This window comes from Strix uralensis, chromosome 14, assembly GCF_047716275.1.
Source record: "Strix uralensis isolate ZFMK-TIS-50842 chromosome 14, bStrUra1, whole genome shotgun sequence".
Taxonomy (NCBI): Eukaryota; Metazoa; Chordata; class Aves; order Strigiformes; family Strigidae; genus Strix; species Strix uralensis.
In genome coordinates, this window is record NC_133985.1 from 18111345 (window position 1) to 18134007 (window position 22663).

General features: G+C 48.6%; 1 protein-coding gene and 1 long non-coding RNA gene across 6 annotated transcripts; one reads left to right on the forward strand and one right to left on the reverse strand.

Annotated features, from left to right (window-relative positions):
* Positions 1–6541: 6541 nt before the first annotated feature.
* On the reverse strand, positions 6542–22589 carry LOC141949981 (uncharacterized). The gene is made up of 3 exons (XR_012630896.1): positions 21989–22589; positions 21016–21141; positions 6542–6737 (listed from the first exon to the last, which is right to left on the reverse strand). It is a non-coding gene; the product is annotated as an uncharacterized LOC141949981 (long non-coding RNA).
* On the forward strand, positions 6548–20383 carry LOC141949979 (leukotriene C4 synthase-like). 5 transcript variants are annotated; one of them, XM_074884222.1, is made up of 7 exons: positions 6548–6563; positions 6680–6853; positions 10149–10393; positions 11215–11314; positions 12384–12454; positions 12683–12764; positions 18868–20383. In XM_074884222.1, exons 3-7 carry the CDS (start codon positions 10336–10338, stop codon positions 19193–19195), a joined length of 639 nt encoding a protein of 212 aa, XP_074740323.1. In that variant the 5' UTR covers positions 6548–6563; positions 6680–6853; positions 10149–10335; the 3' UTR covers positions 19196–20383. The 5 variants fall into 5 exon arrangements, with proteins under 5 accessions (XP_074740323.1, XP_074740325.1, XP_074740326.1 ...); XM_074884224.1 differs by lacking the exon at positions 6548–6563 and having other exon boundaries at positions 6712–6853; positions 18868–19051; positions 19589–20383; XM_074884225.1 differs by lacking the exons at positions 6548–6563; positions 18868–20383 and adding an exon at positions 13163–13953 and having other exon boundaries at positions 6712–6853.
* Positions 22590–22663: the final 74 nt, after the last annotated feature.

The window sequence follows — 22663 nt, forward strand, 5'->3', positions numbered from 1 at the left end:
GCTACCAAGCTCAATGGAAACTCGAAAGAATGAGGAGGAATGAAGAGATAACTCTGATTAAGACTAACAAAAATATCAGCTGTGCCTCAGGGAATGTTGCTGTTCTCAAACAGAAATTCCAGAGTCAAAAATGTGGTGCTTTAGTTTTCCATCAAGAAACCAGGCTAGGTGAGAGCTTGAATTCTTTCAGAGCACGCTAACCCTGCCGAGATGAAGAGACTTGCAGCTGAGCTGCCCCCTCATTTCCCTTCATAGAAACTGTGGATTATACCTACCTGGTGCATAGCAGACACGCTCACTATTTCCGTTTTGTATTTCCAGTTCATTTCTTTCATTTATTCTAAATGTTTCCCCCATCAGACTCTCTTTTTTGCAGGTATCTGTATGTGGAACTGGAATCAGTCACTGACTTACTTTATAAAAGCACATCATTAGCTTCCTTCGTTATTTTGGGACATTTTAATCTAAGACTTTATCCTGTGAACAGGTACATTTATAATCTGTCCATCAACTCTGTGACAAGGATCTTTCCTTTTGGTCGTGCTGGACAACCCTTATCCAAGGTTCAAGTGGACTGAGATGCAAGCTTTCTGTAACCTAGATAGATCTTTGTTAGAGGTTGTTTTCTGATACCTTTTTACAAGGCAGCAAACAGAATCAAAGAGATTCTTCTCCCTTTATGAATATAAAGATATAGATCTGAGGCAAACTCAGAAAAATCCCCAAATTAAATTTATGAAACTTGTTTCTAATTGTTTACTAATTTTTTAAATTATTACTAAACCAGAGTCTGCTTTACAGCTTTTGATAGATTTTTATATATATGCACACACACACGTATATATATTAAAAATATGTATCTATATGTATAATAAAAATCTATATGTAGTAAAAATATACATAATAAAAAATCTATATGTATATATCTGGTTAAGAAACCCTACATTTAGGGTTAAGAAGATCACTGGTACAAAAAATATTAAATACTGAGATGGTTGATCATTAGAGGACTTTGGGAGGAATTTGAACTCATTTTCACTGGAGTAAAAAAAAGTGTTCTGCAGATAGCAGCTGACCGTGTTAATCTATTGTAAATATTGAACTTGTGGAAATTATGGGCGGAGATTTTTCTGTTTGCTTTAGTAATAACCTAAACACTGGTCCCTGATGAGTCCTGTACCAAAGCCACATACTTCTTTGACAGGAGTTAATTACAGAAACTAGTAGTGTCCTAATAAAACCTCCCATAAAAACTTGAATTAAGGATGGCTCTGTAAGGACCTTATCGTCTGCTTGACATCCATCCTGCTATTTATCAGACAAAATAAAAGATTTTTCCTTGCAGCATAATCTGTTGGCATTTCTTTACAGAAAAGGTGAGACTGATCCTTAAAGTTAGCGTACAATAAATGCCCTTGGAGGTGGGCATCCATGTTCTCCTGCTGATACACTTTTCCAAATGGAGGTTCAAGCTGACATCCCCGTTCTCTTGCCCATCTTCCCTGCTACAGGCGACTAGCTCAGAAGGGATTTTCCTTGCTTGGTTGGCTGTAGCCAGTCCCAGAAGCTCTCTGGTTGCTTCTTAACTAGTCTTGCCTGCACTAGAAAGTCTGGCAGACAGGCAGTTATAAACAGCAAGCAATTACTGGTTTGGTGATGTCAATGAATTAAAATCCTATTTGGCTGCCTTGGTCCAGGAAATATACTTACAGCATTCAATTATATCAGCAAATGATGAGCAGTCATATGGGTTATTGCTAATTCTCTTTCTGTGGCATGTGGCTTAGTGAAAGATCTTTTAAATAGATTGTGAGACACCAGTGCTCCTCTTGGGCAATTGCAGAAATTTGAGATTGAGCTCCCTTAAATCCCTTTCTTGTATAATCTGCTTTTATTTTTAATTTCTAGTGCTGTTATTCCTGCTGCCAAAAGCTTAGTTGTCACACAGATACCAGAGCTCTTTTGTCCACTCAAAGGGCAAGGCAAATTATTCTTTGGTATTTGCAGAACTATAGCAACAGCCAAAAATTTAGGGGGGTATTCAGGGGGAGAAGACCAAGATAGCAAATAAAGTGCACAAGCTGTTACATGTCATCACTGAAACTGTACAGGGCATAGCATCCATTTGGGATCTCTGCAGGTGCTAAACAAAAGGACTAAATTGCGATGTAAAACTGCAATGACCAGCACTAATGTCAGGGCTTTCAAATAGCAAAGACCAAGCTCATGTGTGCTGTCTTCAGCTTTGCTTTGCTGCACCAGACCCCAGATAAAAGCCTGCTCCGATCATGGCGAGGTAGGGGATGAATGCTGTCCTGCAGACAGAAGTCTGGGTAGGCAGGAGGCATTGAGCACTGACTTGGGCATTGAGAATTTGCTTAACAGAAGTGGCTACCACCAAGACATGCAAAGTTACAAGACAGCATCCCAGTCCTCTGCAGTGTGGAGCTGATGGACAGACGCTAGAAAACACGTTTCCTGAAGGTGATGCAAAGGGCAGTGGGATCCACGTCCCAGGACTGTCCATCTTGCTTATTGCTGGCACAGGCACAAATCAAAGAGTATGTCTACATGTTTTGCAGACAAGGTATTGAAAGTGTGATGGCTCGTGGGGGATTTGTATCACTAAGCAAGCAAGTTTTCCTTAAAACAAACACTGAATGCACCTCACTGGAAGAGGGCAATGAAGTTATGTCAGGAAACTGGAAGTGGTGAAATCCTCAGATTACAGCAGGTTCTCTCTGCCTTTTTCCCCAGCATACCAGTAGTACAGCTCTAACCAGGAACTCAATAACTGCCCAGTGTCACTTGATGAATCCTCTTCTTGTCAGAGCCCTTGTAGACACCATCCATCCCACCTCCAGGATTTGGGATGCAGATAGTCTGCAAAGTAACATCAATTTCATTTCAGCCTCTCAGTGGTTAAAAGCAAGGGTGTGCAGGCAAGTTTGGTACTTAGCACTGTTTCTGGTAGTTCTATTCTTTTACACAATTGCATCATGCAACTATTTCACACCCTAAAAATAAACTCAGCTGGTTTTAAAACAATTCCTTTGTCCCAGTGTGGGACTGGTCACTGCTTTGTGACTGCTGAGAGGCAGTTTCTCACCTTTTGCAAAAGTTCCCTGTTCTTGCTGAGCTCATCAGCTGCTTTTCAAAGCCTCGGGGAAGAGCAAGATTATCTAATTTAGAGCCCCTGTCTGTCTGTCTGTCCATCCCAGCTTCGTACCTGCTGTCACAGCCCCTACCTGCCTGCCTCTGTGGCCCAGCACCCCCATAGCTGGAGAGGCTGAAGTTGCTCAGAAGGTGCTGGAAGGATGACCGATGTCAGGATGAGTGCCTGGTCACGGTGGTACCACCAGCATTGCTCTAGCCCAGCTCTGCAAGCCAGGAGCAGGGACAGAAAGGGAAAGGCTCAGAAGGAGCCTCCTCTTCTGGTACCTTAAATGATGCCCCCCAACTTGAGACGCTGGGGTAGGCATTACCTGCCCTTGCTGATGGACAGCAGAGCTGGGTCAGCCTTCATGCAGGGTCTGGGCTCCACGTGAGGCCGGAGGAGTCGTGCTCCCGTGTCACCTCTCCCCAGAGACTGTCCCCAGCTCTCCCCACAGCTGCCACCACTGCCGAGTATGCCCAGGTCAGGCTCCAACACACAAAGGCTACAAGAAGTAGCAATCAGTAACTAGAAACCGGTCTGCTCCCACGCTTGTGTCTTGCCCCCGTGACCCATGGCTGCTGCTGGCTCCCTGGTCCTGTGCCAGCAGGAGGCCAGGTCTGTTTAACTTCTCCTTCAGAGACGGGAGAGGGGACAGAGCCCGTTCTGTTCCTCTGGGTTCAGCTATTTACATGACCCGGGCAGCCTCTTCTCACTGCTTACACTGCACTTGCAGCCTCGCAGCTGCAGCACAGTGTGTGTATCCCTCGCTGGCAGCATCCCACGTGGTACTTGAGCTTCCTTCCCTGCCCGGGTACCCCGTTCCCTCAGGCATCTTCTGGGGGCACAGGAACGAAAGAGTTCGAAGCACAACAGTCCAAATGATGACCCGCTCTCATCTGCAGCATCTGCCTTTGGTTCCTTCTGAAGATGTATTTCAAAACCTTTTAACACCGCTGACGTCAGAGGAGCTTTACAGGAACATCTGTCTTTCTCCTAAAGCACCCGGCTGCACGGCCCCCAGCGCCTTCTGCCCTTGCACAAGCTCCTCTGCTGGCCTTGTCGCTTGTCCCATGCCGATGGCTGGAAACTCTGTGGTCTCACTCTCTGTGTTCATCCAGCTCAGCCATGGCCTGGGGCAATGGACAGGGTGACACAGGGCAGGACATGGGTCCCACCGGGCACAATCCTGCAGTGCCCAGCAAGGAGAGCAGAGCAGCTCTGGTGAGGGTCACCAGGACAGACACAGCCCAGAGATGGCCATGCCAGTCATCATGATGAGTGATGTCTGAGGAAGCCAAGCTCAGGGTCGAGACAAATGGCCAGACACAGGTGCCCATGGCAAAAACTGAGCATGAGGGCCCTAGGTTAAGTGCAGCTCCTAATCAAACCAGGGACCCCACGGAGGTTTTCTGCAGCTCGCTGTCTTCCCAGCGGTGTGGTCCCTGCTTACAGAGCTGGCCTTGAGCTCGGGCAGCCCAGCCTGCATCTCGGTCCACATCACACTCTGCCCACTGCAAATCTCCCCCCAGGCTACCTCCCTTGTCTCCCCAAAACTCCTCCTTTCCCCTAACCCCACGTGAGAGAGGACTTTGGTGTGAAAAGTCACCATAACGGCAGAGGGACAACTGCCCTCCTGACTGCCCCATCCCTGCAGATACAATCCTGCACAGCAACACCTCCCCAGTTCAGGCAACTTCCGCCCACTCTTCCCCCACACCCAGCAAGCCAAGGGTCTCTCCTTCACAGGAGACCTATCAGGAATGCCAATCCCTAAAATGTCTCCTTATGAATCCCTAAAAAATGTCTCCCTAGAGCTGCCCTCGCTCAGCCCCTCACCGATGCCCTGCCCAGCCCTATCTCACAGGCGGCTTTCTGGCCCAAACAAGATAGAAAAGCTACATGGCTCTATTTCTTCACCCCTGTAATTTAGGGAAAGGGAAGCTGCACTCCATGACAATTTTTGAGCCTTTGATGTATTTTGATGTGTCCTGTAAGCCTTGCAATTTTTTCCCCCGCATCATTATAGGATAATTCTAAGTGTGTGTTAACATAAGAGCTGCCAAAGATGTTTGAAAGGCTTGTTTGTCCCTCCGCAAAGGGAAATCCTCCCCCTCCCTGCCATACGCCCTTGTCGCTGCAGAGATTCCTTCTTCTTCGAGCTAGCCAGAAGTGCAGTTGCCTTTCTGGCGTTGTTCTTTTTTGTTTATTTGTTATTTATGACATTCTGCTGAAAGGGGAGTAGGAAAATTGGCAAAACACATGGAAAGGAGTTTCCTCATGTGACAATAATGCAAGACAAGGCAGGACAAGAGAGCGATTTAATTTGCCTAATATTTTTAACAGATGTTGACCATAAAAGAAGGGGTATTATTCATTTGCATGTATCAGTGCCTTTTGGTGATAGGTTAAGGGGAGAATTTTAGAACTGCTTTTATACTGATGTGCCCTCTAGTCGGATTTAATATGCATACAGATAAGCTCACAAAAACCCTTTAGAAGAAAGCTTTAAAAAAATTTCTCCAAATTACCCCAAGTATATGCAGTCATGAGTATCATATACTCATTTATGTAGTTTCCCAAAGCCTCAGCTTTCTATCTTGCTTTTTAGAAGATGGCTTTGAGTGTTTTCCCCATTTTACCTTTAAAGTGAAGCCCATCACCTTTACTGAGGTGAGAAGTGCTGTCCTGCTCCATGCAGGGGCATACAAGCAGAGAGTTAAAGCAGCCCAGAGAAGCTTGGTTTGGCCCTTAGAAATGTTGCCATAACTAATCATTTGAGAACATTTATGTGACCTCTTTGACAAGCCAGAGATATGGAAATCTCAGGAATATCTGTCGGAAATCCGCCTAGATGAACAGGCTAGTTCACATCTCCAGTATATACTAAGTTTGTACTCCGAGGGATGCTTCACATAATGCCAGTTTGGATGTTGTTGGCAAAGCCAACTGCCTGCTGTTTTACTTTCTGAAAGAAGGAGCCTCTGTATAGACGCATATTTTAGGAAGACATGGTAATACTTGTCATGCAGATTTGTTATGGTTATTATAAAATGCAGATCCCAGGACACATTTCAAAATGCTCGGGAGATCTGAGGCAGCCTGTGCCTTGCTGGGAGCCCCAGTGGGAACCACAGAGCAGAAATTGCCTGCAGCTGCCCCCACTTCCTAGGAGCAGCCACATGTGGCCAACCGCTTCTTTGTAAGGGATGAAATTGTAATTTGGCCTTATCTGGACATGTCTTCAGCGCGTCCTTCCTCTTACAGCTGCAAAATCCAAGAATTCCAGGAAAATCTCAACACATGTTGGTCTGAATTAACAGAAGACTCCACAGTCATGGGAGGTCAGGAAGGCGTTGCCAGCCCCACCAGCCCAGCCTGAAGGAGCTGTTAGTTGAACAGAACTGAGGTGCTCGGGGCTGAGCGCTCTTTCATTCTCTTGAACTAGAAAAACTCTTTTCTCTCTGTGTGGCTTTTAATTCTTTTGAACGAAAACCTCTCTCTTTTTTTCTGTGTGGCTGTTAGGAAGACACATTGTTCTCACAAGCAGTTCCATGGTCACGGGTTTGGATGTTCTCAGTGGCTGCAAAAGAATTCGAAGGGAAAGGAAGCACAAGCGTCAACTAGATTAGAAAATACTTTCCCATTTTTACAATACGATTGGAAGGACAAGGCACCTCCATGCTTCACAGCTGAAGGGTAAGTTGCTCAGCTGCAAAATGTTTCCTCTTCCACTAACAGAAAGCTCTTGGTCTATCGTACTCTCATGAAATACATTTCTAGGGGGATGTTATTGCATGTAATGGTGCTGGACTCAGTGCTGCTCGCTTCTCCTTGCCCCGCTGCTCCTGGGGAGTAATAGATACTGCAAACTCTGTGGATGCTTAAAACTCTTTCAAGCCTTTTGTGTTGCTTATTTTTCTTCCCAAGATTATTTTTAATCCAGGTTGATGTTGCAATCCAGCTCACAGTGTGGCCCTAAAGCGGTAATTAGGAGGCAGAAAGGATTAATGGCTGCAAGAAGAGGTGGCAAAAGCAACCGTGGGCACAGAGAAATGCCTCTAGGGATGACTCAGTGGGAGGTACAAGGAATTTGGACCATGCCAAGTCCAGCCGCCCTGTGATGCGGGGCCACATTCACACAATGTGATCTGGAGAGCAGAGTACACACCAGACAGGGGGAGAGGGGAAGTGTATTGAATTTTAGTAAGTTTTGTATTAAGTTGTACTAAGTTGTAGCAGCCAAAATAATTCACACATCACAATGTTCTTCTTTCTTTCTGCAGGGCAAGGGCTGTTTATTCTCTTTAATATCTCTTTTTCTCTTCTTACCTTAATAGATACTCATACAATAATACATACTTATGCTCTCATCCAAGCTCTTACTTCATAATAAACAAATCAACAACTAGACAGTCATCAACCCTCTCTCCCAGAAACAGTTCCATACTTCCCCTGAGCTGACTTATCTTTCTTCCAAGGCCTGCTTCTCCTCCAAGCCTTGCTGCTTCTCCAAGCCAGTGCAGGACAGAGCTCCTGAGCAGAGCTCTCCACCTTCACCAAGCTTCCCTGAGCAGAGCTCTCTGACTGAGCTGTGATGACTGGCTGATGCCTACTTGGCTCTTAAGTATTGAATCTCCCACAGCTGTGCAGGGCTGACAGGCCAATGCCAACTTGCCTCTTAATCATTTACCAGTAACACATGATTTGACTCTTAACATATTGAATCTCCCACGGCTGTGCAGAGCTGACACTCCCACAGGGAACAGCATTTCGTTAGCTCCCACTCAGCAAATCCATCCCGAAGTGAGCCTGGGACCGCAGAACTTGTCTTTGCTTAGGAGGAAATTCGGCCGCGTCAGCCTCGGAGGGTGAGGTTTTGCAATATGTTTATTCCAGTGTCATTGCAGGCAGATGATGACAGTAGTGACGCATTGTCCCCATCTCCCCTCCCCGGCTGCCCCTCCTGCCCCTCTCCTCCAGCGGAGCCCAGGGATGCGGTGGCCATGGAGCCAGCTGGGCTCGCTGAGCCGCCTGCAAGCGGGCTGCCCTTTTCTTGCGGACCAGAGAGTTTTGTGTTCCATCAAGTGGCGTGATCCGAGTCACTGTGCAGTTGTGTAGTTGTTAGGTCAGATGCAAACAGCAGGAAGGTGGTGGGGGCCGGGGTGGCGAGGGGGACCATGTCTGCTGGCCAGAGCCTGCTGTGGCATCCCCCACACAGGGACGTTGGTGGCCACTGTGGTCTGCAGGATGTTGAGGTTCTCCACTGGTGAGAGTCCCGTCTTTGAAGGGTATTTGGTGCTGGGAGGAGGGTACTTGTGTCTGCTCCTTGCAAACACTGAGCGAGAACGGAAAGTAAGGCGAGTTCTGATGGTGACAAACAGGGACAAGAAAAAAGTTGTGCCCTTCAGGATGTAAAGACAGCTTGAAAAATCATGCTTATGGGGGAGGGAGGAGGAGGGGAGAGACATCTGTTCTCGTTTATTCATTCATGTTTCTACTAGCCTTTATTATATTTAGACTACGCTAGATGACACTAGAAGTATTTTGCATCTAATGATCTGGAGAGCAGGAGTGCTCTATAACAGCCTTTACAGCTCCTCCTGGCCCAAGTTTCCTTACACATATTTGACACTTTTGATGCAGGTTACGCTACACTGTCATCCGATAGAGGTGTAAGCTCAGATCTCTTTTTGTTCAGTTGTTTTGCCTTGTACTTGCTAGTGGGCTGTAATCAGACAGGAGCAGAGGGAAATCAAACGTCATTAAGCACCACAAGACCTTTGCCCTTTTTGAGCTGACACAGGAAAGTCCTTAATTTCTTTGACAGCTAAATGGGAGAAAACAAAACACAATGTTCCTCATATTTCTAAACAGTCACTGGAATGAAAAGGACCAATTCTGAGATGAAAGAATTAATCTTAGAGCTGGTGCTTGAAAAACGGTGGTGTCTGTGTTTGATATTTGGAGAAATACTAAGCTGGGACATTGTTATAGCCTCTTCAGGTGCCTTTATCTCTTATAGAGAGGCAGAAAAGTGGAACCAGCTTATTGCCTCTTAGTCTATCAAGGACATCAGGCATATGTTGTAATTTCTGTAAACTGCTTTAATCTGATTTTATTTTCTATAATAGTGACATAACGATCACTTTGTCTTAATCCGCTTTCCTTTGTCCGAAAGGAAAATTCCCCGAATGAAGGGAGAGGAAGGATACAAAGCCGGCAGCCTCAGCAGCTCACAGCCGTGCCAGCTTTGTGTTGTTAGACAGGAATTAACTGAGTGGGTCTCTCCTGACATGTGAAAACACCATTTTCCTTTTGCTATATCCTAATGAGTTCTGCAGGTTTTTACCCACACAGAACTCTCTCTGGTGTTTACAGTGAGAGTTAGTTTGGCTGGGGATTGATCAGAAGACTTAAATGCACGGCTCCCAGTCCTTCCAGTACGAGGGCTGGCTCTGAAACCCTCTTGATGTCTGACAGTCATTCTGTTGGACCCATCCTCAAATAAAGTATCACCATGCAAGACAGATCTGTACCTTTTATACTTTATCACATCCTGTTTTACCATTGCAGTGGGTTTTTCACTCGGGGGCTTTATTCGATGCTGTCTCAGTGTCGTGGCCATAAGTCATGCTCTGTGCCCAACGCACGCTTCCCAGAGCCTGTGCACACAATGATACGTACCATGAAATGCTGCCTGTCCTCATGCTCAAGTGGCGCAGAACGGGCCAAGTGGTGCCATGGTTTCTCATGCAATGTCAGCAAGAGGGACGTGCCTTGGCCTTTGTTAGCAGCGGTTTTAAATGAGATGCCTGAAGGGTTTGCCGGGCTGCTGAGATTTTTCCCCCCATTCAGCTGCCAGTTCCCCTCTCTTATCTCTCACATTCACTCTCTGCTGGCTTTACCACTTCCTTGTAACTCATTCCTGGAAAAGGGAGGGTGGGAACGGAAATACTCCATTACACCCCTCTGCCACTTTACATTTCCACAGTGCATACGGTAACGGACAAGCCACGCTCCTCCTGGGTTTAAGCACCACATACAAATCTTCCCTATTCAACTAGAGCAAATCTATGCTGCCAGCTACCACCGCCGACTGCCACATGAGCAAGGGCTAAACCTGGCCAGAGGAGCTTCTGATCAGGAAATCAGATTTTCTGGGGTCTGGAAGAGTCAATATGTTGGATCAGATTCATCTGCTGGCTGCTGTGACAGTCCTGGGAGTCCTGGAGCAAGGTAGGAACCATTGGATGCACATGACCAAATACCTGCTGGGTCAGTCTACTGCATCTCCACTGATTTCCTTTCACTTCCATATTTCATTTCTGCTGTTGCACTGGCACTTTTCCACTTTTCAGATAGCAGAGTGATATCTTGTCTGGGTTTTGAAACGTACTCACAAAACGAGTGCTGGGGAAGCTCTTCCTCTGAACTGACCTACCTCCTCAGTTCAGAAATTTCTTGGTAGATCTTCTCCTGTGAAAACATGTTGAATTCTTCTCTTTGAAAAATGGGTTTACAGCAGTTCCTGACGTTTGCGTAGATGTTAGTGTACAAACAGCACTGCAGTGTGGAAAGGTGGAAGAACAGGCAGTGGTAGGTCACACAGAGCATCTCCCGGCCATGGTTCCACATGGCATGACAATTTTAATTCACGGTCTGGGTGGCTTATCTGTGTTACCAGTTCCCTCCCTACTCAGCCATCAGGATTTAGAAGGGGAAAAAATTAAAGATTAAAAAAACCTTAAAATTGGCAGTAACAAAGTGCATCTGAATTGCATAACAATTTCCACAGATAATAGATGATCTGTTTATTACGCAAGAGAGAAAGGAAATATCCACTGGTGGTACGTGACTGCATACTCTTTGCTTCACTGTTGCACTGGGTCACTCCTTTTCCGTGTCTGAAACTTAATCTGGGATTTTCATCCACCTATGCGGGGATGCAAGGTTAGGAGGAGACCGCAGAACTCTTGTCCTTACCTTTGGCGGTCTCCTGGCCCCACCGTGCCCAGACAGAGGACTGACCATTGCTACCTTTCTCTCTTTTGCTGCAGCCTACTTCTTCCTTCAGGTGATCTATGCTAGGAGAGCGTTTGGCATTTCTCCTCCAAAGACCTCTGGCCCACCTGAATTTGAGAGGATCTTTCGAGCACAGTAAGAAACTCCTCTTACAAAACGCTTTCCAGATCACATGTCTAATGGCACTGCCCCTCCCCTGCTTTACCATTTATTTCTCAGGACTGTAATTCAGCAGTTACTCACCTCTCTCAGGGTTAAATTAATGGGTTTAAGAATCAGCATCGAGACTGCCTAGGCTAATGAGTCCTAAACACACCAGCCATTGCTGATAGAAACCACACAGAAATTGCTGTCGTAGAGTGTAGGGCTGCTAAACACAAAGTTGTGGGTGCCTGAGTCTTAGGCTGGTTTTAGCCAAGCGATGTCAAAACCTCAGGCAGATTCAGCCCTGCTCTGAACCCAGCTCACTGGGAAGGACAAGATCCCAGAGAGATCTCAGCTCTCAGGTATGGGGATAGCCACAATCAATCATCTCTGCTGTGACTTCTGTGCTGCAGTGGGGAGAGAAGCAGAGTGGGAGGAAGCTCCCACTTTTGCTTTAGCTGAGCAGTGAAAAAGAAAGAACCGGGCAGCAGAAGAAGGATCCCCTCAGCCATCCCCTTCTCTGGTCCTTTGCCAGCCTAGAATTAGCCTCATCCAGCACCTCTTGGTCCTACTACTTTGTCTTTAGGGGGACAGGGCATGGCGTACAAACAATGCAAACAGCTGAGCGCTCCCTCCCACTCCTGCACGAAGCCCAAGCAGCTCTGGCCTTATCTGCTTGAGATGCACTTCATCCTCAGCGTGTCTGCACCCTGCTGGGGCAGACCTTCCTTGCGGCTTTGGGGCTTTTACAGCAGGGTTTAAGTTGCAGCACTCGAAAAGGGGCAGTGGGGGTGGTTCATGGAGCCTTTCTGTGCAGGGTCTGACCTGGGCATCTTTTACTTAATTTCTTGTGCCCTGAAGACCCTATTCCTTCCGTTGTTTAATTCCTGTAACTAGAGGTGCGACGGGAACTGCGGGGAAAGGTGCAAGCCTGGAGGCTTTTTATGGTGACATCAGCTCTAAAAAGCAGCAGCCTGCAGTCTCTGGAAACTGCTAGGGGAAGCAAAAAAGGAAGATCTTCCTCCTTTCCCTTGTTTATGACCTTCCTCTTTCCTGCCAGGGTGAACTCCTCTGAGTATTTTCCCATTTTCCTGGCACTTCTGTGGCAGGCCGGACTCTTCTTCCACCAAGGTGAGAATAGCCTGTTACCTGGTTTGTCCCTGGATCTGTTCCCCTGCATGCTGGCTCAGTCCTCAGGTCCTGCTCACCCTCTCAACAATAAATTAGGCAGTAATTCTGTCTCTGATGGAAGGGTAGAGCCAGAGGACACAAAGCCTCTATTCCTTCACTTTGGGCTACCTACTTGGCTCAAAGTAGCTCCATCTTGGAGATGGTCACTGTGATCTCTGTCAACTACAGGTTTGGCCGCAGCCTTGGGTCTGCTCTATCTCTACGCCCGCTACTGCTACTTTATGGGATACAGGGCATCGTCCTCAGAAAGGTAAACACCTCTGCCAGCCTGGACTACCAGCCTGGTAACCTCTGGGAGTTTGCATTTGGAAACATAACGTGCTTTGGAGAAGCTCAGGACTCCCTCTGGCTCCTTTGGGGTCCCTGCACGACTCAGCCTTACCAAGCTTTCTCTGGGGCATAATGTGGGCATGGGCACAGGGCTTGGGACAGAGACACAGATACAGGACAAGGCTGGAGCTGCCCTGAGCCCCTGCAGGTGGGTGTGTGCTCCCTTGAAGCGGGAGCAGGGCACAGGACCCCATGCAGGGGACAGGGGACAGCCCCTCCAGGGGCTGCCTTTCCACCCCCCTTCTGCAGAGAGGAAGGGACTGTTCCCGGGCAAGGGCAGCAATGCTAGGTCTCAGCAGGGTCCCTCTCTCCCGCCAGGCTCGCCCCAATATACTTCAGCACTGGAGTTCTCTGGATTCTCATTGCAGCTTCAGCCCTGGGCATCCTGCATTTCTTCCTCTCTCACTACTTCGGGCTGAACGTCCTCCAGCTTCTCACAGCGTGACCTGCTCCTCTGTCCCTTGTTGGTGTCCTTGCCTTTGAGTCCTGCTCCCTCTGGCCCACGGTAACAGACTGGCTGTACCTAATACAGCCCCCAGTGACAAATCCACCCTCACCTGAGTTTTTCACACCTCCCTCCCCACTGCCCAGAGCCGGCATGAACTGCTGAGCTCTTCAAGGAGGTATTTTTTCCCCATGGCACTGTGTGTGCCAAGTGCTCCATATCTGGCAGTTCTGCTACACCTGATGCGGAAACAACAACTCTCTGAAACAAGGAGAATTTTAGGAAAACCGGACACATAAAAGCAAATTTGTCTCAGCATGAGCTTCCCAGTGAGCTGACCCCAGGAACCACCATGTGTTCCACTTCCTCCAGCGGCTCTGCCTTCAGCCCAGGCACCGTCCATGGGTTCATGCCAGTTTTCCAAGGCTCACACCTAAGAAAGGCATTTGTTTGAAACCAGATGTGGGCTGAGGCGTAACAAAAGAGGCAAGGGATAAACAGGATCAACATGTTGTGCAAAACTCTATTAGTGCCCTCGTAATGGTTATTATGCCTGTGGGCAATATTGTAAATCAGACCGAGCAAACTTATAACCACTACTGCATGTATAACTCTGAATAGTGCTGAGCAACAATGTGCACGAATAAAAAGGCACTGAGCTTGCTGTGCCAGGTGTCTCCTTGTGGGTCTGCAACTAGCAGAAAACAAAAACCTGGGTGTTTCAGCACAAGGCGGCTGCCTCGGTTTCCCTGCCGTGCAGTACAGCCTGCACCAGTGCTCGGGTCCCCCTCCGGGCTCACCCCCCCTGCAGCAGGAAGGGCTGGATTTCCATGGAAGCCCGGTGTTCACAATGCTGATGCTTTTGGCCATTGGTCCGCTGATGTTAGCGGCACATCTCAGAAAACACCAGCAGTGCTCCGTGCCATTGTCACAACGGGATTTCACACCAAACCCGGAGAGCGAAAATAACTGCATTAACATGCTGCCAGTCTAACCACATAGTAAAGCCTGCTGTCCTCCCCTCCCTTCCCCAGCAGTAGGCATATCTAGACTGTAAGAACAAAAGGCAGGGGTTTTTTTGAAGAAGTGATTAATGTTTCACATTGTTTCATTTCCTTCCCTGCATTTCAAATTGGCTTACCCAGCAAAGCCCCCAGTCTGTTTCCCTTTTGGGCTCTCCTGCCTTGGAGTTGTGCTACCACATTGAAGTTGGCAAACACTGCAGGGGAAGGCTTAAATCCAGACAAAAATAACTGTACAGCACTTGCCTCTGCAAAGTTTTCAGTGCAGCAGGGCCCCATCCTCACAGGAGCTCCTGAGTGTCACGGCAAGATAAACAACAATAACTTTTTTCTAGCAGCTTTGGTAATAGACTTTGGAGAAGGCTGTGCTTTGTTTAACCGGAGCTGTGCCTTAGCAAGGCCGGGGAGGAACACACATAGCACCTGCCCCCAGTGAGATTTTACTTAGCCTTTACATTAACACGTCCCACCATCTCCTGAATTTAATTCTCAGTCCTCACCTTTTTACCAGCATAACCAGTCACCTCCCAGAGGGTTAATACAGAAGGCCCAGCCCCAGCTGCTGATGCAGGTCCTGGCTCTGTGTCAAAACTGGTGTCTCGGGTTAGTCCAAGCAGGTGCTCACTGATTCTGCAGACACAGCCTCCATCTTTGACCCTGCAACTAGTTTTCTAACCCTGGTGCTATCATCCCTGAGCCACTACTCACCTCAGCCCTGCTCATCTCAGTTCTGTGTGTGACAGGGCTGCAGAGTGACTCAGAGGAGGGAAGTTAATGATTCAGCAGCGAGCCTGTGGCAAGCTGACTTCTCCCCTTGCATGCACAGAGGACCATTACAAATCCTGGCACAGCGCAGCCTGGGCTGCCCGCCGTCGCTAGTTCTGCCACAGAAAAACTGCTTGGCACATCAACCCCTTCAAACAATTGTCAGAGGGGTCATTTCAGGTGCCTCTAGCAGAAGGAAAGCTCCTCTGGTCCACCCAGGGATGCTGTCATTACTCTGATACTTCAGAACTGCCATCAAAGAAAATCGCTTTGCGTCGGACCATGGTTCAACCATGCAGGTGACGGTTTCAGGATTTACGCGATTCAAAATGCTGCCGCACGTTGCACGGGTGCTGTACGAAACCACTTTGCCCGCTCGCATCTGCTGCAGAGACGCCGCTGAGGAGCCGGGTTTAGGCCTGGCAGGGTGTGCGCTGGGTGGGACAGGGTCTGCCCGTGTGCCACCGCACGGTTACATGGCTCCAGGGTCACCATCCGGCTGGTGTGAAGACCGTTCTGTGGGTTCCAGTTTACCGGCAGCCCAACCGCCCCCCACCACCGGTACGGCTGCGGGGCAGAGCGCAGGCCCGCTCCGGGGGGCTCCTGGCCCCAGTTGCCCCCTCTCCACCGCCTCCTGCCCGGCCTCGTGGGAACTGTGATGGGGGGACAGGCCGGGGCTGACCCACGAAGCCAGCTCAGCTTCTCCCCACCCGGGGATTTGTGTCCTGGCTTCATTTTCTTCTGCTCTGGTGAGCTAAGCCGGCTGAGGGGGCAGAGGAGCCCCAGGCCGTGTCTGAGCCCTCCCGCACGTCCCCAGGCCCTGCCCCGGCCTCCGGCCGGTCCGGCCCTGCCCGCCCACCGCCGCCTCCGGGCCCGGGCTGCGGCCGCCGCCGCTCGGGAGAGGGCGCCGGTGCGACGCGGCTGCGGCCGCCGGGTGCGTGTGGGGGGGTGGCGGCAGGGCCGGGGGGTGTCTGAGGGGGCCCAACGCCTGTGCCAGGGGCGCGGCTCACTGCACCCCAACAGGCGCCCAGGGCAGCGCCGGCTGCACCCCAACGGCGGCCCCTCACGCACAAACCCTCCTGCTTCAAGTTTCAGTTGTGCTGGGCCAGGCCCTGGGGTCAAGGTTATTGGGGTGGGGGAGCCCTGGAGCCTCGCAGAAATCTCCTGGCGACCGCCTACGAGTGACACAGGAGCCCCCTGCAAAGCGCTTTACGGATTCCCGAGCTCCGTCCTGCTTCCTCCCCTGACGGCTGCCAGTTCCGTGTCAGCAACAAGGAGGGAAAGGTTTGGCGTGAGATATTTGGAAGCAAATCCACTCTGATACTGCCACAGCCTCCCAGGCGATGCGCCAGCTGTATGGGAGGCCATCAGAGAGCAAAGGAAACCTGCAGAACCAGCGAGAACTTTTTTATCACAAGAAACGCAGAGGCTGAACTTGTAAACAAGCCTCCATCCCCCACTGGGGCTTGTTCCCACGCAAGCAAACGAGTGACGATGCAAGCGCACAGCTCTGTCCCACCGCCGCAGCAGCTGCCATCCGCTGCAGGGATCACTGAGGCACGCCCTCCCATTCCTGTGTTTGCAGGAACCCAGCCAGGTTCCTGTAAGGCTTCTGTACCACGTCGCAGAAGTTTGTAGCTTATTTTTATCTTGAAAACTTCAAGGGTGCCCACGTGTACTTTCCTACCCGTCATGTGACGGCCCGCGCAGGATACGTGCACAGACAGCTCTGGAGTGCAGACAATGGCGGGTTTACACCCTGTGGGCCCCCAGCACCAAAATGCTGTGCCCTGGGACCAAGGAAAAATTGCACCCAAGCCCAAGGAAGAGCACCCCGATCCCTCCAGAGCATGGCTTGGTGGGATGGATGGAGCACACCCTGGGATTTCCCTGGGAAGCAGCACTATGAACTTTCTTTGGGGGGGTGTTTGGGAGGGGAAGGCCCTGTGAGGCTGGGAGAGGAGGGTGCAGCTGGTGGCCTTGTCTTTGTGGCACTGGCATGTCACCCAGGTTTCCATAGCACCAGCATCCATAACACGGGGCCAAGGCGGGGGAAAGAAGTAGGTCAGACTGGGCTAACAATACCCAGACGTGTCTATCTACGGCTCAGCCTGATCCGGGAAAGGGGGTGAGGTGGAGGAGAAAGGGAGAGGGAAAAGAGAAAAAAAGAAAAAAAGGAAAACACAAAGTGTCCATAGTTTGAGCAATGCATTTCTTTCCCTCAGAAAATCAGGACATTTTAAAGCCACCTTTGTCTATCAGTACTGAGACCGAGACTAGCACCCACCTCCTGCCCATTTGACAACAGACTACAAGGGAATTCAAATGCTAATTTGGAGCCACACTTCTCAATGGGTCTTTATTTCTGCAGCAGCTCCAGGATCAGAGCTCTGGGGAACCAGCCGGCTGGAGCTGTGAGGATGCTAGTCTCTAGACCAGTACTGTGGGATGCTTTTCCTTCCCCTCTCCATTCCTCATCCTAATTTTGTTACCCCCTTGTCTTAGTTTTACTTGTTTACATTCAAGGACAAGGAAAAAGAAAGGCAGACACACTGGAGTTGTGTAACTGAAATAACTGTGGTAGTGACCCATTTTATGTGCTGACTCTGCAGAGGCCTTGCTGTCAGCAGCGTTTTGGTGCGTGCTGCTCGCAGTACAGTCTTTTTGAACTATGTATCCACCAATGTGAAAACTGAGAAGAACATTATGGGCAGTAAGATCCAGAACCCTCTTTATCTGAGTAAACATACAGACACACAGATCTGCTGGGTGTGTGGAAGAGCAAGATCAGAGGAAGGAGTGCTTTGCTCGGGGTGGGGGGGAATCAGAGGGTGTAGGTGCAAGAGCACGACCATCACTGGAGACACTGAGATGGACTGGGATGAGGACCATGACTGTGGCTGACCCCGGTCATACCTGTGGCTTGAGAGCACCATGTTTGGCTTGAATGCTGCACTGTTGCAAAAGAGACGCAGCCGTGGATGGAGGCGCAGGGTGTTCCAGGCAGGCCTGTGAGAGCAGGACCCTCGCCCACGGGCAAATACTCCCTTTACATTACCACAGGCCACAGTCCTATGCTGTAAAAACCATTCCTGGATTAGATAGTGGGGTAAAACCCAAGCAAAACCAAAGTAGCTATCTGCCACTGTAGGTTAGCAGGTCAAGGGAGGGAGGCCAGGAAAATCCAGCTCTAAGGTTACAATTTGCCTCATCTTCATCAGTTTTATACCTCACAGCAATTATCACTTGTAAGAGAGCGCCAAGAATTCCCCTTTCCCCTGGTGAGGGCAGAGTATACACAAGGTGGATAGGGCTTAACATGCCCTTTTGTGAATGCCTTCCCTCCAAAGGAGAACTTAACACATTTGCTGTGGAAGCTTTGGAAAAAGTGTGCCCGACTTTGTGTTCAGGGATTTCCAGGATCCAAGAGCTAAAGGTAAAAGGTAGGTAGGAGGAACAAAAGTAGGGTGAGCACTCAGGAGGACTCACAGAGCACTCCTGGAGTGAGAGAATAAAAGGGGATTTGTGCCAGCAGTGTGTGCATTAGCTGCGTTGCTTTGACATTGCACTACTTGACCAGAGAAAGCTGGGTGACCCCAAACAGCTAAGGCAATGTTATCTGCAAGGGGTGGAAGTCAGGGATCATCATGTCAGCAAGGACGAAACCAGTGAGCTGCTGTGGTCAGTGCTGCTGAGCCTGCGGTTAGTGAGAGGCTAAAATAGGCTCCATTTCATGAACATGCGTGGCTAGAGTAACAAGAGCTCATGTACTGTTATCTGTCCTGATACAGATACTGCAGCACACTCTCCCAAGGCTGGACTCAGTCATCCCACTGTAAAGTCTTTACAGCTTTACAGCTCATTTTCCTTCTGGGAGGACGCAAGGAAATGCAGACGAGGCTTGTCGCAAGGGATGCAAATGGACACGTGCCCACTTCTCTCCTGGTGGGTACATGGAAGAACTGCCAAAGAGCTGTAAGTGTTCTGCCTGAGCGAAGAAACCTTCTCCGAGAGCAGCCTGATGAGCTCAGTACAGCACTGCACGGCCAGATGGCTTCTGGATCAGAGCTGACTCATGCCCACCTAGCTCAGAGTCAGGCAAAACATACAGATACCTAAAGTACGCTGGTAGAAGACACCTCTTCTACTGCTGTAACTGCATTCACAGCAAGGTAGCTAGCTGTATTGGTAAAAAGCAAAAGGTATTCTGCCAAATGCCATAACTATTAATCGTGCAAAACCAAAATGGTAACAGGTCTGAGTTACGCTAATGAACAGAAAAGCATCAGACAGGTCAACTCCCAGCTGAGCCCCGAGAGGATGTGCTTGCTGAGGGAGCAGAACAGGGGGAATTCTTCCATTTTTGCAGTGACAAAGGATGTTGAGCGTAAGCTGTGGATAAGCTGGTGGTATAAAGGGAAGGGTGATAGATTCAAACAGTACAGCAGTGGCCTCAGAGAGAAGGAGGGACTTGGGTATCAGCTTTTCACTAAAGCAGTGTCTATTTTCCAGACTGGCTTGGCTTCTTGGTGAACTACGGATTAGAAAAGCTGGGAAACATGACCTCTGCCCAGTCTCTGCTGCAGACCACCATTTTCAGAGTAATGAATAAAGATAAAAAAAGTGAAAATGAAGAAAATAAAGGTGAAGTGTAACCAAAAAGCCTCTTAAATTGCCCAAAGCAAAAGCGAGAGGGAGGCTGCTTTAGCAAAACTGAACTGGCAGCATTAGCAGGTGATGAACGTGGCCATGTTATCTAATATGGTAGAACACAGATCATGCATATTTAATAGCATTGTTTAGCTTGTATTTGTCCCAGCATCACAGCTAGAGGCTGTTTCTAAAGCCATGAGTAGCAATAGAAAGGTTATAATTGAATTCTAGGGCTTTTGACTGGAGGTCACACATACAGACAAACCTACAAAGCTTTGGTAGGGTAAGACTTCTGTGCATTCCCCATTTTCAGAGCTCAGATGATAAAGCAAGTCAGCTGCTAGCAGTATTTGTTGAGAGTTAATCAGGTTTGCAGATTAACTGTAAGATCCTGAATTATACATGCTTATATGCAAACGCGAGGAACATGCAACAGACGTAGCTGAGACACGGAGGATGAAGCTTACGATGGAAGCAGTAGAACAAATGGGTAACATCTAGCTAGGAAAGAGAGAAAGGGAAGGCGCATACATCAGTGGGGTCAGGAGGACAGATAATGAGTTCTGTCATCTTTTCAGAGCAGGTATTTAAACTCTGATCGCTGTTCTCCCTGAAATGGCAAATGCTGACCCATAAAAGAATTATTGGTAATTATTTTTTGTATTGCCATCGTATCTCCATATGCTTAGATACCTGTAAACCCCTTGAACCAGAGTTGCAGATTTGCTCCATTATTTTCTTGCCCAGGAAAGAAACTTAAGCAAGCTAACAAATAGAGGTTTATGACTGGTACCAAACAGAAACGTCCTGAGCAGGTAGCAGGTTTCAAGGAAGAGCTTTACTTTGTTCCAGCTTAACACTTAACATGTCTACTCAGCTTTACACATCTCTCTGCAGGTTGGACTGGTGCTCATGCTGCCCTGGTGCAGCTCTCTGCTCCCAGCCTTGCTCACCATGAACTTGGAGGGAATTGGGGTTGTTGCACAGGGTCTGTGTGACTATTTAGCAGATCATTTCTCCAGCAGATTTCTACCCAGGAGGCCACCTCTTTGCCCATTTTCTACCAGATGGGCTACAAAACCCAGCAGGCTGAGATTGGTTTAGATTACAGCCCTCCCCAGGGTGACCTGAACAAGGCAAAATTTATCTTCTGGGAATGCAAGTGGGAAAACGAGAGCAGCTCCTCTCCCGAGCAGTCTGGGCAACAGGTGTGCCTTTCCCCTTTGCAGGAACAGGCCTGTGAAATTCTGAAGTAGAACAAAGCTCTTTCAGAGAAAAACAAGTACCTGAAGCTGCAGTTCGAGTTGCTGACTGACACAGACAGTTCAGCTGTGTCTGCTGGAGAGGAAGGTACAGGTGTCAGGCTGGCACCATAAAGCAAAAAAGCCAGGTAAATTGATGATGCCCAAGTCCTAGAAGAAATCACAGAAGCAAGAGCTGGAAGTTTACACATGTAAAATACATACATAGTTGTTTCCTTGCTCATGAAACCTAATAAAATACTGCATCAGATGTTTCCAGCAAGATTTTTATCCTCTATCTCATTCTTTTCGAGTTCTCGTGTATGTACCATGGGACCACCCTTACTTGCAATAGCGCCTACCAGAGATGGCCTCTCAGGAAAAGGGCTGCTGCTGGTAACAATAACTCCGCTTGAATTGATAATTATTTTCATCTTTCAAACACAACATATACATTGGCTAATCATAACTCTTTGGATAACTATTTATGTCTTTGTCTGCCTCTGCAGTTCACAGTCACATTCTTCCCTCAGAAGTGGCTGTACCCAACTTCCTGTTGGATGTGTCAAGTTTCAAGGCAGGGAGGTATTTTGCCTATGCTTAATAGCAATTACATATTTGCAAAAAAGTCATATGACCTTTCTCTAACACTGGAACAATATGAATGCAGCAGAACTTCTTGCTGGTGCGAATACAGGATTATTTTGATTTCCTAAGAGACCTCTAAAGAGAAAACTGATTGACTATAATAAACACACAATCAAGAAAATATTGGGCAAGCCAGGCTTTACTTATCACTGAAAATTAGATAGCTAGAAACCAGCCAGTACAGCCGGCTTCAAAGCCATGAAGTCATGTGGATCATGACGTGTAAACAACAGAGAACCCATTTTCCATCATTATTCAAATGCAGTAATGTGGACTAAGACCAGACTAATAAAATGACACATCGTAAATGTACCCCAGTGTATGATAATTAATATACATTATAAGAAGACAAGAATTATCATTAACTCACTGTCAGAAATGCAAAGGCTTCAACGGGGATTAGCAAAGGGATTTGCTTTACACTAACTGCTCTGTCAGAAACAAAGCTGTGAATAGATGCCACACCTCCACAGTCCTAAGGTCACCATTTATCTGTTCAATCGAACTGGCTCTCTTACAGTTATTTTAATCTAATGTTTTAGCTAATGATTCTTTGTAACAGCATTTTGCTGAGGGGATTGGTCTGGTTAGGCAGAAGACAAATGGACTTCAGGGTGCAGCAGGCGTGCGAGAAAGTGGCCATTCGTGTAACCCCACCAGGGAACTCGGTGATTTCCAATCCGGGATCCAGCAAACAAACCTGGCTGCATCTAAGCCCAGACAAACAAACAGTCACTCTGAAAGCACGATCTGGAAAGGTCAGGGTTGGCAGATTTTCAGCCGCTGCGGTTACTATCCCCATTGTTTGCATTTCCGCGCCAGAGCTTGCAAAAAGCGTCATTCGGACGGTGCGAGGGCAGCCCGACGAAGGCCCGTCCCGCCGCCCAGGCCGCGGCCTGCCCGGCCGCCATCTCGGCGCAGGGGCCTCCCGCAGGCCGCGCCCCACCCTGCCCGCCCCTGCGGCGCCCCTCGCTCCTTCCCCCGCCGCCTCCGGGGCTGGCAGCGCGGCCTGAGCCCTCCCCTCACGGCGGAGGGGCCTGCGGCC

Excerpts from the sequence above, each read along its gene's own strand:
- LOC141949979 (XM_074884222.1), top strand. The coding sequence starts at position 10,336 with ATGTTGGATCAGATTCATCTGCTGGCTGCTGTGACAGTCCTGGGAGTC. Across the intron at positions 12,455-12,682 it reads CGGACTCTTCTTCCACCAAG|GTTTGGCCGCAGCCTTGGGT; the intron begins GTGAGAATAGCC and ends TGTCAACTACAG. Across the intron at positions 12,765-18,867 it reads AGGGCATCGTCCTCAGAAAG|ATACTGCAGCACACTCTCCC; the intron begins GTAAACACCTCT and ends GTCCTGATACAG.